At 40.3% G+C, this 18,514-nt stretch overlaps 2 protein-coding genes across 2 annotated transcripts in view; one reads left to right on the forward strand and one right to left on the reverse strand.

Annotated features, from left to right (window-relative positions):
• Positions 1-8,899, reverse strand: part of YES1 (YES proto-oncogene 1, Src family tyrosine kinase) — a 49,545-nt gene extending 40,646 nt beyond the window's left edge. Inside the window, exon 1 of the mRNA XM_027731238.2 lies at positions 8,761-8,899. The gene's annotated coding sequence lies outside the window, so the exon portion shown is untranslated. The remainder of the gene's footprint in view (positions 1-8,760) is intronic.
• Positions 8,204-17,463, forward strand: LOC113993275 (translation initiation factor IF-2-like). Its single transcript, XM_027731267.2, has 4 exons — positions 8,204-8,614; positions 8,843-9,467; positions 13,004-13,063; positions 15,951-17,463. Exons 1-4 carry the CDS (start codon positions 8,204-8,206, stop codon positions 15,956-15,958), a joined length of 1,104 nt encoding a protein of 367 aa, XP_027587068.2. The 3' UTR covers positions 15,959-17,463.
• The last annotated feature ends 1,051 nt before the right edge of the window (positions 17,464-18,514 follow it).

Raw genomic sequence — 18,514 nt, forward strand, 5'->3', positions numbered from 1 at the left:
TTTTTTAATATTTAAAGTGAGAAAGAAAATTTTTTTTAGCTGCAATTTATATTAAGACATGGATTTTCTGCTAGGATAACCTATTTTGAATTTAAGAAATATTCAAACTATGTTGTTAGTCACCAAAATTTTAAACAAATTCAAATCACCAAACTGCCAGAGCTCATTCGTAACCACCTGAAATCGGAATCTGAACACCTAAATATCTGAAGTAACATAAGCTGTTACAAGTGTAAAGGATATTTTCCACTTAATGTTATTTAGATACTGGTTCACTAGAATCTCAAAAACACTTAGGGAAGATAAGGGACAGAGAGATTTGTTTGTATTTTCAAAAAACCCACAAACTTGCAAGTATGAGATCTATTCATTCTAATGCCTTAGGGGTTTCGGTGACCAAAAATTATTTGCAAACTAAAGCTAACATTCCCTTTTGTAAATAAATCTATCAGATTTAAAACAAAATGTGGTTTGCATTTAGAATTATTGCCTTCTATATTCTTATCTAAAAAGCAGCATATTATTAATTTGTACTAAGAATGTAAGTGGTTATTTATATGAATTCAATCAGAATTTCCATTCAAATGCCACTGAACACAAATCAGGAAGAGAAAAAAATGTCTTGCATAGAAATTGCACTTTCATTGCTTAAATAATTATATATAGCTTAAGAGAATTATTAAGACACTTTATTATTACATTAAATACACATGCAGAAAATCCATGCCCTTGGGAAAAAGCTAACAAGATTAATGCAAACCTAATATATATAGTTAGAGTCAATATATTTTACTGACTAATAAGACAACCTCTTTCTTTGGGAACAGAACGAAGAAGCACAAGTGTAAATCTAAGTTAAGATAATAATTTCAAATAACCATATAAAATCAAGGTGTCATGCTTGTTAATGTTAAGTCACATTGTATTAACTTGGCTATGATTTCACCATGTATGCACCAAATTTAAATAGTATTCTGAAGGTATGTCAGACCTAAACTAAAGGGAAGGGGAGGTAATCAAAGAGCCCTAGATGTAATAATCAATGCAAATTAATTCCAGAATATTTAAATACATCTACTATGCATGAACAAGTTAAATGGTTTCCAGGGAAATAATTTTTCATCTATAAACCAACACTTGTCTCACTTTACATACATCATGATAGCCTGAATCAATCAGTTCTACAGGTTTCTACAGCATACAAGCTAAGAAATATTTCCCAAAATGAAAAACAAGATTGATATCTTTAGCAAATTATATTTTGCTAAAGATTTTGCATATTTGTTTTGCTAAAACAAATATGCAATTATTCAGCAAGATATTTTGAAAGCTTATCGCTTTAAATAGCCTCAATCACTATGATTTATGAATTGTGGTTTTATAATTTAAAATACAGTACAGAACTATACTTGAAAGTAAAAAAAAGGTACCCATATTACTATTGCATCTTAGCCTTTAAAGCCATATGCAGCCAGCACTTAATTTTTCTGTCTTCTGAAGCTGAGACTTTTGTATTTGCATTTTGCTCACTCATTTAAAACCACAGAACAACAAAAACAAAACTCTAAAAAAACACCAAACAAAAACATATAACCCTTTCTTCCACCAACTACAGAATGTTACTACAATGCTTCCTTTTCAGGTTTGAGAAAACAAATGTTACTCAGGAAAATTTCCCCAAGTGACTGGTAGTAACAGCTCAGGAATTATCCTTGTTTTCCCTTCTCTTTCCTTCATGGATAATTGTTTTCAAAAGGAATAGTATTTTGCTTTATGCTGGAAGTGTTCTTCAGTAGAATATTTAACTTCACTATGAAAACAGAATTAAACATGGTTGTCCACAGTGAAACTAGTATACTCTTCTCTCCAGTGCATGTTTTTCAGTTACGTACAGATGAGCTGATCTGGCCAATACTATTACAACCTTTAATAATCCTTTAAACAAATATTTAACATTGGTATCAGTTAAACAAACCTATCCCTTCTCTCCGCTTTCAGGACTTTGTCATTCTATTCATGCATCTTCTATCCTAGAATATATGGGAGGGGGAATCCCAAAAAACCAAAACCGAAGAACATACTTTGGCAAAAATCCCATATATCACATGTCTCCGAAAACTAAGAGGACACTATATTTTAAGACATTAGTGCTGGAAGAAAACCTGAATACTTTTTATTTAGAAAAGGCAGAATCAGAAGTGCCATCTGTTGCTCAAAGCACTCATTTCTGAAAATTTCCCTCTAACTACACTTCCAAAAACTTTTACTTGAGACATTAAGACTACCTCCTGAATGGAGTGGATTAAAAAAAAAAAGAAAAACCCAAACTAACCAAACAAAAAAAACCTCATAAGAATGATACACAACACCTGGGCTAGTCATCACACAAACTAGAGAATTCTCTTTGCCCTACAGAACTTATTTAAGCACTGCATGAATTTGCATTAGTAAAATGGAAAAAAACCACCATATTTTCAGGTTCACTTGTCACTGAAGTATTGCAAGATTTTCTATCAAGAGAAATTACCTATAAGTTCATAAGATGCATTATTACATATGCTTGCAGTTTCATCAGAGCATCACTATAAGTTCACAGCTCTAAGGAAATGTGTAGTATTTCAACTGAACTACTGCAGTCAGAGCTAGTCACAAATATTAAATACTATGGATCAACAAAACACCACAAAATGTCATAAAATGTTCTGCTGGCACGTTCTGTTTTCAGTTTAAGAAGTTATGGGAAAAGGGACACAAAACACTTGTTTTTATCACCATAAGCTTTCCTCTCATTTCATCTCATCTTTGCTTAGTCCTCACATGAATATCAATGCCACATCTTTACAGATCGTTAAAATGTGAATTCTGCAGCTAGGTTTGGTGCAGATTTTTAATTTTTAAGATGTTCAGAGACCACTGTTTTATACAAACTTCAGACCCAGATGTCACACTTAATTCTCTGTTTCTCATGGACTAACCTCGTTAAACTTCTAACCAAAACACTACATATTTTTCCTGTTAATATGCCTCTTAAGACCTCGGTTTGGAAATCAGTACGGTAAGGTTTTAATTTCCAATTGTAAACCTCCAGAAAAACAGAGTCAAAATCAAGGCAAAGAAAAGAGATACAAGAGAAATAACAAGATGTACGACTAAACTTATTGATTTGTTCTAAACACTTTACAAGGAAATACAGAACTTTTGTATTTATTTTCAAATTTCCTTCCTCAATCTCATCTTTGCTAATGTTTTCTTTCCTACAGTTTGGCAAATGAATGTTAGTTTCAGATAAATGTGTACTTTGAAAATGAGTATTTTCTAGGTGTTAATTCTATATTCATTTTTCAGTGGAGTGTACTTTAAACAAAACCTTAAAAGTGTTGTTCATCTTTGAGGTATCTCTTAAGTCTATGGAAAGACCAGCTGTTATGAATCAGATCAGAAGTCCACAAAGCCCAAACATTTCTGAGTTAGACCACTGGTTCCCACCATCTGAGATGCTGGGCAATACTGGATGCTCAGGAAGGGAGCCAAAGAATCAGGAAAGCCTGTGGCTGTGCTATCCTTGGTTCAGTCTTTTAGCTTCTGGACTCTGGGGTATACTATTACTGAGAAAATAGTATTTCTGTTCAACACATTAAGCTGGTAAAGATCAAACTGAAACAGATAGAGTATGTAAAGGAAGAGAAGGACTTTGGATAGTTTTTCTTTTATTCTTCTGTGGTTACAAGTGCCAGTCATGATTTGAGTTTCCAGTAAAATGTTCTTGAAAAGCAAGAAGATACACTTAACGACTGAGGCCTGTTTTTCCTTTGTCACATTTTAAGCATAAATATTAATTCTGTTATCTAACCATACTTAAAATAACTTATTAAAACTGGATTGTTCACTATTAATTTGCTTCAAGTCTTCTTTTCCTGGCTGACTGCCAAAACAGTTATAATGCTATACAACTGCAATACACAAGAGACCCATAGCACCCTCTAATTACTCTTTAAATACCTCACACAAACACTGCCTTTCCTTAAAAGTGTGAGGGCATTAAGCAGGTCCGAAAATTCCAAAACCTTTAGTCCAGATACTGTATTTTATTTCTGAAGCTGAAGTTTACATGCACCATGAAAATGCTTGCCTGAACTATGGGCAAACATTTGGAACACAAACAGAGTCCTCCAGTCTGACCTTTCTTTTGCTACAGGGCTGTCAGTCCTGGTAAGCATAAATGAGACCTGACTGCATTTATTCCATTATGATTCCATCATTCACATTAGGAATAAAATACTATTGCTGTCTCTGTTTTGCAAGATTACAAAATGCTTTGGGCATGTGGAAACAAAGGAAATTTACCCCAGTAAATCACAGTCTTCCAATACGAAGACTGACTTTAAATGTCTGATTAATGCCACAAAATTCTCCTGAAAGTTTGTCCAAAATGAAGTTAAAGGCCCTGATCTACCAAGATTTACTTAACTTGGGTGTGTTTACTCAACTTCACTGTCAGTGGAAGTAAATAAAGTTATTCAGATCCTGTTATTAGGATCAGTTTAGCTGATCCTAAAACCTGAACTGAGAAGGTGGTTCAACAGTTCCAAAGAATCATTTTCCCAGACTTCTCTAGACCTCTGGTGTGAAGAAAGCCACAGAAACATTAACAGAAACATCTTAAGACATAGAAGTTTTTCATACCCCTGAAGCAACAACTTGAAAGACAAATTATTTGATGTTCAGTAGCACCATTAGAATTCAAAATTTATGTAAGCATTTAAGATATAGGTGCAGTCAATACTGATATTTGTCTCATATAAGACTATTATAAAAGCACTTGCCTTCCAAAAATACAAAGATAAAATACAGTCAGGTTAGCAAAAAAAGTTATCTATTTTCCTATGCAACAACTAAGAGTACTCAAGAAGCTGATACAGAAATGATTCCAGTCTGAGGTTTTGCTTCCTCGGCACTCTCCAACCATACCCTGTAACATTACCTAACACTACAGTCAAGAAAAATCGAAGCAAAACCCCAGTCTTGGCCACAACAGTCAACACAGCCTTAGATGCACTTAGTGATGATCCCTACAGCAGTATCCCACTGGGCTGTGGGGCTCAGATACAAGCCAGGGCTAGCAGTCCTTGCAGGAGATCCTCTGCTCGAGGGCTTCATTTCAGCTGAGCATGACTTTGATCCACTGACTTACAGGACGCGTCACGAAACCTGGTGCTGTATATGGTGCCCATCCGAAGTGGCAACAGAGTATTTCCCACACTATTTCCAGTTATCCTTTGCCTTTTCAAATTTTAAAAAAATATGTGTCTAAATCGAAAGGGAACAAAACTCATGAATAAGTAATACTGAGTTTCATATTGAGTTTACTTACTCAATTTTTAGCATTAACATTACTATCATCTCTGATCCTGCAATCAGTTGGGCATGTTAACTTTACCTAAGGGTGCAGTCTCACCCATTTCAATGACTTACTTTGGTGCCAGTTTCTGTTTTGATGCACTGGCACCATCAAGGATAAATCCTCATAAGTGCAAAAGGCAGTAAGAACGACCTCTTAAAATCTAAAATTAGTTGACAGTATCTTTTCAATATGACTTTTTCCCTACTAAATTCAGCCTACACTCAGAAAGTTTTCCAGGTTTGCCTTCACAACCTGGCAATTGATAATACAATCTGGAACCCTACAGCTCTAAGTCATTGGTGTGAATGCAGCCAGGGACTGTAGTGATTGCAAGAAGTTCCCATATGGCAACTGTAAGGCAGTTTGTATTAAAAAAAAATAAATAAAAATTAGTGGCTGCCACATCATAAAATTCATCACTATAAAACAGCCTCCTACTGGCACTCTCAAGGAGAACAAAAATGAAGCATATCCTGAGACTTTTTTATCTACATGTATATGGAATGGCTCCTCCAGGATAAAAACTAACCCATTCTGTTACAGTAGTTAGAGAAAGCTACAGTTCTCCCTCACTGATCAATCTGTTCCATCAGCAAGCATGGGACTTCCAGTAATAGAAGCCCGAAACCTTTCACGAGGACTTCACAGAAACCACAGGCTGTGTATGTACACATGGAAGGTGTCCTATCTGAAAAAGGCTGCTTGATGTGACACAGCAGAATAAGGACACGTTCCTAAAGTAGTCTTTGTGTTCGTACTGACACCAATTTTTACATTAACATCAAGGCATCTTACTCAAATTGTGATCAAAGTATGCAGCGAAAGAGTTGGATGCAAGGAGGGAATATGGATGAAAGAACATTGTTTCTTTTAACTAACCTTTTGAACACAAAGAATTACCTACTGAAAATACACAGCTTTTGTCCAAAGGCAGCACATATAAGAAAAGTAAAAACATGCAGTTAGTTTCTTCACAAAGTAAACTTTGACCACATAAACTGACATGTGCCACACTGAAGACTTTCGCATCATGGTCACATGACAGCCATCATTTATCAGACCAAACAGAGCAATGATTTCATTCTTCAGAAGCTGCAGAAGTATAAAAAGCTCAAAAGAAAGAACATTCCCTTAGTGCAGAAGCATAGTTCTCTGATATGATGCATGAATATTGATAAAAAAGCCTAAATGGTGAAGTTTTTCAATAATTGTTACACAGTGTGCAGCACACCAAAGATTTATTATTTTTCTAGCTATTTCAAATAATCAGCAATTTAAATATATTTTCAATTTTGTTCATTTATTTTGTAGCCAAAGAACTGTTGTCGGGTAACAAATATTTCCCTGAAAATCTACCTTTATAATACCAAATACAGATTAAAGCTACCTCCGTCTCACTACTGTCATTCCAAAGTTATGGTACTGGGGTCCAGATATTAAATTATTATTGAAAACTGTGCCAGTAGCTCTGCAATCAGCAAAACCAGGGAGGTGCCATTTCCTGCATCAGTGTCCAGCCTCAGGTAAGTATTGACATGAACTCTCTGGTGTGCAGGTTAAGAGCATTCTTCTACTTGGCTTCCCTACTTTCACAAATTCTGTAGAAATTGCTCACCTGGGAGACCTCTGCCTTTACCTCAGGTAAAGGCCAGAAAAGTTATTAGAGGGACTGAAGGCACACAGATCTTGCAGTTACATTTGAGCTGCACCTGCTAAGAAAATAAAGCTAACGACGCATGTGGAATAATTAATTACTGGCAATTGCTGCTACCAACTACTGTCACCCTTTCACACGCCTGGTATGACTGGATCTTTTTCTTTGAAATTCAGCACAGTGTCAGTGCTGCTGTCCTTCTGTTTCCCTCACAGATGCTACCTTGTCCCAATATTACCCGCAACACCCTAGCTGTGCAAAACACACACAGTCTCCACCCTATGCCTATGCTCAATAGGAACCTCCTGTAACTAAACTTACAGATATGCATCAGAAACACGAGTAGGAAGAGTAAGGTTTTGTTGTTTGGAAAGGAACAGTTCTTACATCTGTGAAGCAGAAACATAGTTATGGCAAAACTGTACCACCTACCAACAGAGATACTGCAAGTGTAGTTGATAAAGCTATTTTATTAGATATCCCTCTTCAAGGTCTTACTTTCCAAAGAGGAAAGCAAAAGACTCTGAAGTAAACTTTTGTATCTTGCTTCCCTGACTAAAGGTCAATTTTGCTTGTAAAATTTGCCTGGAATTTCATTCACCTGCCTATGAATTATTAAGAGTAAAATAATACATCTTCCTTGTCAACAGTCCCAATTTTTAAACTGGTTTTGGAACATTCTGCCAGTTTAAGTAAACCCACACACCTAATTTTTAATTAATGACCAGTCTTTGCTTAGAGGTAAATCCAGCAGGTACACCTAAATACACCTTCTCAAAAACATGAGGTTTGGAAATACTTCTGTCCTAGTTTTCCCAGTGCACAATGGACCATGCCCACATGCACACCAGACACCCCATAATACTTGTAATACAGTATAATGGAGAAGAAGACGCGCTAGCCCTGGGCCTGAGCGTTGAGCATACAACTTTACGCACGTCAAGCCTGCGGGTCCACACAGTGCAGAAAGTTACACGCAGCCTCCGCAGGAACCGGGGCCTGTGTGTGTCCAACACGTTTTTTTTTATAAACTGTAAGGAAGACGAGGAGGCTTGATGAAATGTGATGATTGAACACTTAAATTAATGACTCAGAAATGTAAAGCAGTCATGTCCCAGGCTCGATGCAGGGAGAGGGAACAGTGAGGGATGAGGGGAGAAATTAATAGAAAAGACATCCACGCAGGCCAAGCTGTAGGCGACTCGCAGACCAGTTTCCTGAATTTCGCCCTTATACATCCTCCGGCCGAGAGCCGGGAGCTGAGCCGGGACCGGCTCACGCCGAGCACCAGCCCGGGCAGTGAACGGCGCCGCCGCCGGGGGACGAGCGGCCGCCCTGTAGCGCCCGCGACCGCCCCGCGGGAAGGGCCGCAGGGGAACCGGGCGGAGGAGGGGGACTCGGGGGCCTCCCCCCACAAACTTACCGCCCGCAGCCCGCCTCCCGCAGCCCGCCCAGCCCAGCTCGGCGCCCGCCCGCCCGACCCCTCGGCCCCGCGGGCGGGGGCTCGGGCCCGGGAGAAAGTTGCCGAGAAAGTTTCTGCGGAGGAGAAGGGTCCAAGGGTACCGGACGCCCCCCGCCCCCGGGGCGCGGCGGCGGGGCGAGGCCGGGGGCGGGCGGCCGGGGCCTAGTGCCTCCATCGCCGCCGCCGCCATCGCGGCCGCCGCTCCCGCGGGGCGGCGGAGCGGGGACGCGGCCGGGGCCTCACCTGCCTCTCCTCGGCGTGGCGGGTGGGAGAAGGAGGGGGGGAGGGAGGGAAGGAAGCGGGGCCCCCCCCGCTCCTCCCGGAGCCGCGGCGACCCGGGGAGGGAAGCGGGGAGGAGGGGAAGGGAGGAGGGACGAGGAGCGGGAGGAGGGAGCGGAGCGCTCCGGTGCGTGCGGGGAGCCGGAGCCTTGCTGCGGGAGGAGGAGGAGGCGGCGGTGGAGGAGGAGGAGACTCCCCGCCCCTACGGCTGTGCTCTCCGGCGGGCAGCGCGGCCCCTCCTCCGTGCCGAGCTTCCCCCCATGCGGCCCGGGCCGGGCTCGCCGCGCCTCCCGGCCGGGGCAGCGGCTCCACGCCCGAGCCGGAGGCCGCGGGGAGGAGCCGGGCGGCCCCCATGGAGCCGGGCTGGCGGCAGCGGCGGTGCCTCCTCCGCGCCGCTGCGCACCGAGACAACATGGTGGAGGCGTGCGAGGCCGTGCGGGGGCGGCGGGCGGGGAGCCGGGGCTCGCCCTGCTCCGCCGCTCGGCCGAGGGCGGCCGCCCGCTCCCAGCCTTTTCTACCCGGGCTGGAGCCGGGGCTGGGTCGCGGGGACCCTCGTCGGGGTAGATCCGGGGGGAGTTGCTCCTCCCGCCGTGCCAGGCGGGTCAGCTCGAGGAGCCTCTCGGCAGACAAGCTGAACCTGAGAGATTTCGGCAGCGGACCCTTTCAGCGCGGTGCGTGAAAGCTGAACAAAAATAACTTTTAAAACTCCTCTCCCAGACGTCTCCGGGTGGGACGTGCCTTAGGCTCGGTACATTTAATTTCTTTCAGGTCAAACAGCTGCAAAACGTCCCTTCGGCAGTGCGGGTGCTGCAGGGGGAGCGAGGCGCTGCAGCGGCGGCGGGGAGCGGTGCCCGGGGCTCCAGAGTGCCCGGGGCTGCACCGCAGAACAGACCTGTCGCCCTAATACCGAGCAAGCAGGGAACGAGCCCGTAAATTACGCGGCAATAACTCCGGGTTATTTTATGTTACGGGTCTCCCCCTCACCGCAGTTCCAGAAGTCAGCGTTTCACATTTAAGGAAGTAAAAAATGGGATTTGTGTGAAGTTGGGCTTCTTTGATGGTTCACGTGCATCCACCCTTAGAACTGCAGACTCCAGGAAGAAGCGACAGAAAATAAATTAAAAAAACAACCTAAAGAACCAAAGTTATCGAAGTTTATATGGGCATATCGGCAATTCTCATTCAACATTATCGTTTATTGTTTTCAGCTCTCAGTCAAATTTACATTTACATCTCTTGCCACTGTTTGCTTTAAAGGCTGATTATAAAATAGTAATTGTATTGATCACTAATGATAACCTAATATAGTTTAGTTTAAAGAAAAAAAGGGAGACAGGATGTCCAGTTTATTTTGCAGGCAATGCTGCAGAGTAAAGCCATTTGTATTTTTAAATTTCAGATAAAGCAAATACAATACATGTATTTACTTTTAGAGGGCCATAAATGCACTAAGCAGCTAACAAAAAGGCAAAACTGTTCTAGATTTGGAGACTCAGTACCATAAATTGTTGTCCTGTAATCCTGTTAGAGTGGTGGAGTTTATAATTTCCTGTTCAGTCAGGAGTCTAATGTTACATGAATTGATTTTTAATTTAGAAAGCAATAGTGAGTTTTAGAAATTGACCTGGGCAATGAATTACTTAACTGAGCAGGAATGTTTACCGACTGGTTGGAGCTGTGGGTCTGCCACGGCTTCTTCACTTGTCCAACTGGGCTTATGGGAATCTTGAGTGAGAGCAAGGTTTGACTTCCAGGATCATATGTGGGGTTTTGTATACACAGGCAAGCATTGCTGCGTGGTTAATTTTACAGCACAATGGTAAAACTTGCGTATATGAAAAACACAATGAGCCCTTATTGTGTCTTCATCTTCATTATGTTTCAGAATTACTCATTTAAGATTTTTTTTCAGCACTGGGCTAAAGCTTTGTAGTTAGAGACATACTGGCCCTTGCCAGCTGTCACTGTAATTTGACTTCTGGGTTTCAGGTTTGGGGTTGATGGATGGGATTACATAGCAGTCCTTTCTCGTAGCACCTGGCTATGCCTGTGTGGCACCGAGAGGTTTGTTGGGATTCTCAGTCTATCACCCCTCTCTGTTGCTTTCTCTCCTTAAGACCAATAAAAGTAATGATTGGATGGGTTTCTGAAAGGCTGAGCTGTTAACTGTGCCTTCCACTTATTGGCTTATGTGTATGTGTGCTATCAGCTGCCCCAGAGTACTGGGGTTGCACCAAAGACTGACTTTGGTTGGTAGTGGAGAGACCATCACGCTTAGTTTCAAACACAGGGTGATTAAAATAGCAGAGCAGCTGGGGAGAAGATGAGCTGACCAGTCCCATAATTGACAGCAAGCTCAGACTCACACCATATGGGTGTGAAAGAATAGATGAGGGTGTGAGTCGGGAGTCTTGCAGGCTAGACATTCTTTCATTGCAGTGGAAAAATTGGCTGCTTCTTAAATTGTCATGCACTTGTCCCTGATAGTCTGAGTGTTCCTCATTTTCATAAGGAAATGTTGAACAGGTGACTTAAACACATCAAACTGCTGGTGGTTCAGTCCGCTTAATCCTGCACAGGACAGGACTCAGGGTGACTTGCTACCTTTTGTCTGCCAGCCTGCAACCTATCTGCCACATGTTACCTGGGTAAAGCTCCCTTACTGCTGCTGCACTGCTTTTCCTGAGTGGGCTCTCAAGTCTGTTGCAGTGCTGTGGGTGCTATGAGCCGTGCAGGTGGACTGACACCACTTGGTATTCACTCAGGAGACATCAGCTGAAATTGGCACCAGTCTCAGCTGCAAGTCAGCCAAGGCCAGTGCCTGCTTTTAGGAATTTCCCCTCCCATTTATTTCTTTTGGCTTAAATTAGTATTTTTCACCTTGCCCAGGAAGGAGGGAGGAGCTGCTCTTGCATGCTTTAGCATAGCTGGAATATGGTGTGAGAAGCTACCAGGGCAGGGGTTCATTGCTGCCATTTGCTGGATGTAGTTTCCCAAATATCCCTTCAGACAGGCTCAGCATTCACTAACTCCTCATCTGTGTTGCATTGTTAGTTGGCATTAACTTAATGTTGAGGATTTGTTCAAATAGTACATGAAGAATGCCTTCCTAAATATAGGCTATCTTTGAAATTTATCATATATTTGAGTTACTTTCTAAAGAAAGTGGTCATTTATATTTGTACAATTCTTAGTGTGTTTGTGGACTTTGAACAAAACCAAAAAAGTATGGTAGGATCAAGTATATATTAAGCCAAATAAAGTATTTCTAGGGTTATATGGGAGAATACAGGTGTAAGAGCATAAAGAAAGAAGGGGGAACAGAGGAATAGAGATGGAGGAAGGAAGACCAAGATATTTCAAGCATTAATGTGGGTTCAGTGATTTGTAATTGGGGAGTATAGGACTTGTATCCTGAGATTTTGAAGGAGATGGGCAGATTGATTTTCTGAAGATCTTTAACAGTACATGCCAAAGGTTAATCTATGGCACATGTGACAGTAACCAGGAAACACTGAAACATTCTTGAAAACACCTGATGGGATTGTTTTCCAACAATTAGATTAAAAAGAAAAATACTGTAGGGGTTCAGCGTCTCCTGCAAAGAATTTTTTCTTTTAAAAGAAATAAAAAGTTTTGATAGACCTAAATTAATTCCTTCATTTTGAGAAATAAGTCTGGTAGTCAAGGCCTCACCCTAGCTATCACTCTTTAAGACCATGGAAAAAAATGGTATTTTATAGTAGCACCTCCTAAAATTCATGGGCCAAGTTCCCATTGCTTATTGTACTGCATGATCATATTACAAAAAGCAGTTTGCCTTGGAATTAGAATTAGTCGCTTGCTTACTTTTGAGCATTGGCATCAATATTTTGAGGTTGGAGAGTTTAGCAAAACATAAGTGTTTCTCTTTAATCTGAAATATATTTCTTTTGAATCTGAATATTCTAAGTGTTAGTCGAATAAGTGGGTAGCTTTTGTCATGTTAATTTCTATTTAATATTCTTAAAGCTATTAATAAAATCATTGATGTTTAAAAGTGAAACATCTTCCTTGGATATAGTGTAAATTACATACGAGTATAGTAGTGCAGTAAGGAAATGGAGTGCTGCGTCACCGCATGATGGATCTGTTATTGTTTCCTATTCTGAAGCAAGTATTCTATTTAAGCTTTGTGTTAAACTTCAAATTTTTTTTTTTGTTACAGAATACCCATTTTGCCTTCAAATGCATCTGCATCTCCAAATGGCCGGCATCTTTGTGTTTGGTACCTGCATCTATTTGCAAGATTAAATATTGTGTTCTTTCCCAAATAGTGTTTCTGTTTGATCTTGCATAACATGACTAATTACTTATGCATATTTTACTTTTAGTGAGAATGTGGCAGGTTCTTTTTTAAAAGCATTGTTTCAAAGATTGTTGTTGAACTTACTAAAAGTTATTTTTCAAAGCATAACTTTGAAAACTTGGAAACTTCCAAAACTTGGAAAACCCTGTACTTCCAGACCTGTTGCTATTTACATTTGTGTCACATCCAGTTACATCAGACACGCTGGATTACATTGTATAATGAAAGCCGTATTGCTGTACTCTAATCTTTATCTCTTTATATCCGATCTCCTTTGAATTGCACATGAGTATTGCTTATGGTTACTTAAAATAACTACTGCTTTTGTTTCAAGGGCAGTGCTATGTATGGTGAACACTTAACATTCAACCCTGCTTTGGCAGCAACTACATATCCTGTATCTTTGGTTTTTGCATGGTTTAATTTGGAAGCTTGCACAGGCACGTTCATTTTTTATTTTTCATTTAAATTTCAGATTTGAAAAATCTGAAACCTGTGAAATCATACACGCTCAGAAAAAAAAATATATTTATTTGGGCCACTGTGCTCTGAGAGATTTGGAACATGTTGCTTTCCTCCTCATAAAGCAGGTCACATACTCTTAGTCAGAATGGAAAGGGACAAATGGTAGTAGCAAAAGAAGTAGGTGCAGTAAAGCTGATCTGAACTGACGTTGGTTTGGACATCATTGCTTGAGTCATTCGTAGCCTTTAAGAGACTTCTGACCTCATCTGGTAGCCAGTATAAGGGAGCAATTTCTGCTTGCTTTGGGAGGCTTGCACGTATATGTACTGGTTATATTTATTTGTGCTGATTACCTAAGATATGACAGTGGGAGTAATGCTTAGTTATGTTACTAGCTGCAGAATCCAAGTTAATATGGCATTTAGGGAGCACTGCCTGGGGATTCTGCATCAAAAATCTCCTCTTTTCCAGTGCATCCTGAATTTTTGCTGTTGAATACACATGCTGTTGCAGTGCTTTTATACATGATTTCATAAAACAAAGCCAAGTGAAACAGAATTAAAAAAAAAAAAGAAATTTTATTCTCATCAATAGTTAAGCCTTGTTTGAGACTCTGTATGGTCCTTTCCTCTGAGCTACTACCCTGACTAAAATGAACAAATTCCTCAGGCCTATGTGAGTGCTCTTTATTATATTTTAATGTTTAACAGTTCTTTTGAATTTCATGTGCCAGGTTATTATTCCTGCCCTAAGAGGGATCCCTGAGGATAATTGTTGGTGACAGCCTTGACGACCAGAAAACTTTCCTTCTTAATTTAGAGATGAATGTGATGAAGTTTATTACCTCGGGAATAGTTCCAGGGATAAAATTTTTCCCTCAGTCTGAAATGCCAAACAAATCCTTAGAGTGGAGCTTCGATCAGGATGAGGCTATTGGCTCTTGCGGTGTTCACCATTGCAGGTGGACATAAATGTCGTGCACTGTTTAGAGTTCTCAGAAAACTGGGCATCTGTCAGATGTGTAGTTTTTTTACTCAGCATCCCCTCTATTTCCATTGTGTTTTTTATGTCTTTAGTTTTCTTATCACGATTCCTTCAGATGTAGATTACAGTCCCCTCAGGTCTGCTGGCATAACTACAACTATAGTTTTTCCCCCGTAGTTTTGCAGTTCTGCCAACATGATCTCAGTTTAAGTCTCCTAACAGTTTTCTAAAACCCAAGAATATGTTGATGCACTTTTGCTAGGTGGTGACATATACTCTGTTGTGCTCACTGACATCAGGAAAGAGGTAATAACATAGGGGGACCATTGGCTTCTTATCCTACCTCAGCTACAGCCAGAACAGCCTGAAATTTCTGAAATTTCAGAATTTAGGAAAATCCAATGTAATTGCATTAATAGATGAGGGAAGAGCTAAATGGCTCTGTTTTCCCGAAGTTTAACAGTTACTTGGCTCTGCATTCGTGTTTCTCAGTTCCCACCCACGCCAGATAAATACCCTTTGGTTTCTTTATCACTGTCCGCTTTGTTCCTGTCAAGCAGCCGCAGTCTCTTCCATTCTTCCCTGAGAATCTGCGTCGGGGTGAATGAGAGTCATGAATGAGGCAGCCGAGGTAACAACTGTTCGAGAGGCAGCACTTATAGAAATAATGGTTCTTAAAATCCGAAAAATACATGAAGATGTAGAAGAAGCCTGGGTTTATTAAAAGCAGAACTGGTAGCCTTTTCCGTGGTTAATGCTTGTTAGTACTGTTTGTAAGAGTTTTCAGTACCTATAACCACCCAAATTCTGCTTCTGAGGCAAAGATTGTTCTTGGCAATTGCCTGCCTCACTGCTCTGACACTTGCAATGTGAAAATCTGCTGCTTTCTCAAGTTAGAAGGAGGCAACTTTGCCAGCTAAGTTGTAGAGAAACACCTCTACTTCCAGACTGGATGCAGTCGTTTCCAATGTCATAAATCTCATATATAGATGTCAGGGATACGTTTTTTGCAATAGGTGTTAATAATACACCCACATGTGACCTGACAGTAAATAAGCCTCTGCACAGGCTCACTGCATGTGTAGGAGCTTAGTTGATCTAAGGTGAGTTTTCCAGAAACTCTGTATTCTCTCACAAGCCAAGGAGACTGGAGATGCTCCACTCCAAGGCTTCAAAGACTAAGCCAGCATTTCTTTGCAATTAAGTAGGAACGCAGAGCTGGAACAGACCTCCCACCATACAACAACTATGGGAAATAGTAGTGGCTCTTCCCTCCTTCACCCCTTGCTTAAAAACCACATGGGAATGAATAGAGAAGGAAAACTATTTTTGAGTTGTTCCTGTCTTTGTTCTGCAGACTCCTGATTTGCCCTGATGTTTTGTCACTGTGCTTCTCCGGTATCTGGCTTTCAGGAGAGAAAAGCAGCAGAACAGAACCGAACCTGAGGCCCCTTCACGAGTGATGAAGCAGGTGATGGTACATCATGGCTGATCAGAACCTTTCTGTTCATGTTCTTTGAAAGGAAAAAAATCCACTGCTATAAAGTTTCAGGAGAATTAAGTACATTCCATGAATTCAGAACTGAAAGCTACAAAAAGGACAAATTTATTTATTTATTTATTTGTTTATTTGTTTATTAAGGACAGTTTTTACCAACATGCATTTATATCAGTTTTGAATTATCCTAAGAAAGGCAGCTGGCAAATAGTCCTTTCTCCACCCCGCACCCTCTCCCCTCTCTGAATATGCAAGTAATTGATCCTGCTGTTTCAGGCAACTGTAAAACTTTAGAGGGGATGTAAAAATCTTGGATTCTTTTTTTAAGCAACATCATATTTCAGTATTTTCTTATGTTTCATACATTTCATTAAATAGTTTGTGGAAGCCAGATAATTTTGCATGTCTGGTATTTCATTTCTCTTGGAATAAATTGTAAATGATATGATAAAAAGATAGATTTATAATTCTCATAACGGGCAATGCTAGTTAATAATATGCTTTAAGGATTACACTAGTGTGGCTCACATGCTACTTCCTTCTGCTTATTTTTCCTTTCGCTTTTGGTTAAAGTGGAATTTTCCAAAAAACAAGAATTTCCTTCGAAGTGGAGCCTATTGAAAATCAAGACTGTATGTGCAAAATTGTCCCACATTTTTGCTTTTTTTATTTCTAATTGGGAAGAAAAGTAAAACATGGAAAGTTCCAAAGTATTTTCGTTTTAAAACGTGGGCTTGGGACATCTTTGATGCATCATCATAACAGCTAGAATGGACACTATTGTTCTTGATGGAAAATGCAATCCATTTAAAAACCCCAGATGATGGGGGAAAATGATGGACCTAAACAGTGACAAACTCATGATGAGTAATAACAAACCATTCTGAAGAAAAACATTTAGATTTGCTTGGACGGTTCAAAACATTTTGGATTCTTTTTTTTATTTTCCCAAAGGGACATTACATTGTTTTGGCACAACCAACTTTTTCCTGTGGAAAAAATATTACAGAAACCACTTTTCTATTAAAAACCATGAACAGAATTCTGGACCAGCAATAGAGGGAAGTAGTCAAGCCAAAACCAAGTGCATTTGAAAATGTCCTCTGAGAAGAACCTTTTGACTGCTCCAATCTAGCAATAAGAATTTTATTGAAGGTAAATGTATTTCATACACACCAAACATAACCTGATGAAATTCATGTAGCATAGCTTGGTGTGTGTCAACACATTTGAAATATGATGTTTCACAGATGCACTTGAAAACTCTGTTTAAAAATGTGAAAAAGTTCTGTTGAAAGGCTTGGGCCTTTGAGGTAAAAAATCACATCTGAGATTTCTCAACTGTTTTGCTAAGACTGGGCATTTTTAAAAAACTGACACTGCTTTTTTGACAAAAAGTTTCATTCTCCCAAGCAAAAGTTTGTATGTTTAGGAAAATACTTTTGGCTTTAGAAACATATAACAAAATTCATCATTATTTAATATTTAGAGGCATACTGCTAATTTTGATTTTAAAAACCAGACACAAACCTCTTTTTAACAGAGGCATCAAAGTATTTTGGGGAAAGATATGGGATGCCATACTCTTACTGGATTTTTAGGATACGTTATTTAGGATAACCTGCCAGGGCATTTTACATCCTTGTAAAAGTTGCTGTGAGTCTCTCACTTTCTAGAACTGATGACTGTCTCAATGTGTATATTTTCAAGGCAACTTGTGCTTTAAATGTGACAAATGTTGTGCTGGCTTCCTCTGTATCAGGACAAGCTTCATCATGTCAAGAGTGGGTAGGAGACACAGCCTGTTATTTCCTATTACCCAAGTTAATCACATGCTTTTCTGAGTACAATAAACAGGTGATTCACTAAGTTTAAGAGCAGAAGTGACCAACAGACCAGCCAGCATCAAGCACTCTAAATATCTATCACCACCTCTGAGGTTTCACCCACATTTGAACCCTATCTCTGGTGCCAGGCCAAAGTGTCCCTTATGGATAGAAGGCACTAAGAGATGGGGATTGCAGATCTTTGCACAGCACAGGCTTATGGGACCAATGAGCAAGGAGAGCAGAGCAACAAACAAAATACAGAGGTTGATGGGTATTTGAAGATGACTGTTGGCATCATGCCTGTTGGCACATGGATCATTTGGTCAGCTAAGTTATATGAACTTTCACCTGGTTCTTGCAGGAATATAAAATTTTTTATGTTCTTTGTGTGTACAGTTTTCACAATGAGATGCTAGACCTTATGACAGGTCTGTTAGGTGCTTTCATAATAAAAAGTACAGTAATATAAACAACCTTTGCTAGTCCAACATGCAAAATGGCCACTAACACTTCTGAGCTTCATGACACCCCAGGGAATGCGGGGTGAGCTATTGAAGGGCCCAGGATCATTGCAGATTTAACTGCTTAAAATCA

This window comes from Pipra filicauda, unplaced genomic scaffold (assembly GCF_003945595.2).
Source record: "Pipra filicauda isolate LSUMZ 115617 unplaced genomic scaffold, ASM394559v2 scaffold154_size2910363_pilon, whole genome shotgun sequence".
NCBI classification, from domain to species: Eukaryota; Metazoa; Chordata; class Aves; order Passeriformes; family Pipridae; genus Pipra; species Pipra filicauda.

Coding starts and splice junctions, on each gene's coding strand:
- LOC113993275 (XM_027731267.2), top strand. CDS start 8,204: ATGAGGGGAGAAATTAATAGAAAAGACATCCACGCAGGCCAAGCTGTA. Junction 8,615..8,842: donor CGGAGGAGAAGGGTCCAAGG/GTACCGGACGCC, acceptor CTCCTCCCGGAG/CCGCGGCGACCCGGGGAGGG. Junction 9,468..13,003: donor CAGCGGACCCTTTCAGCGCG/GTGCGTGAAAGC, acceptor TTTTTGTTACAG/AATACCCATTTTGCCTTCAA.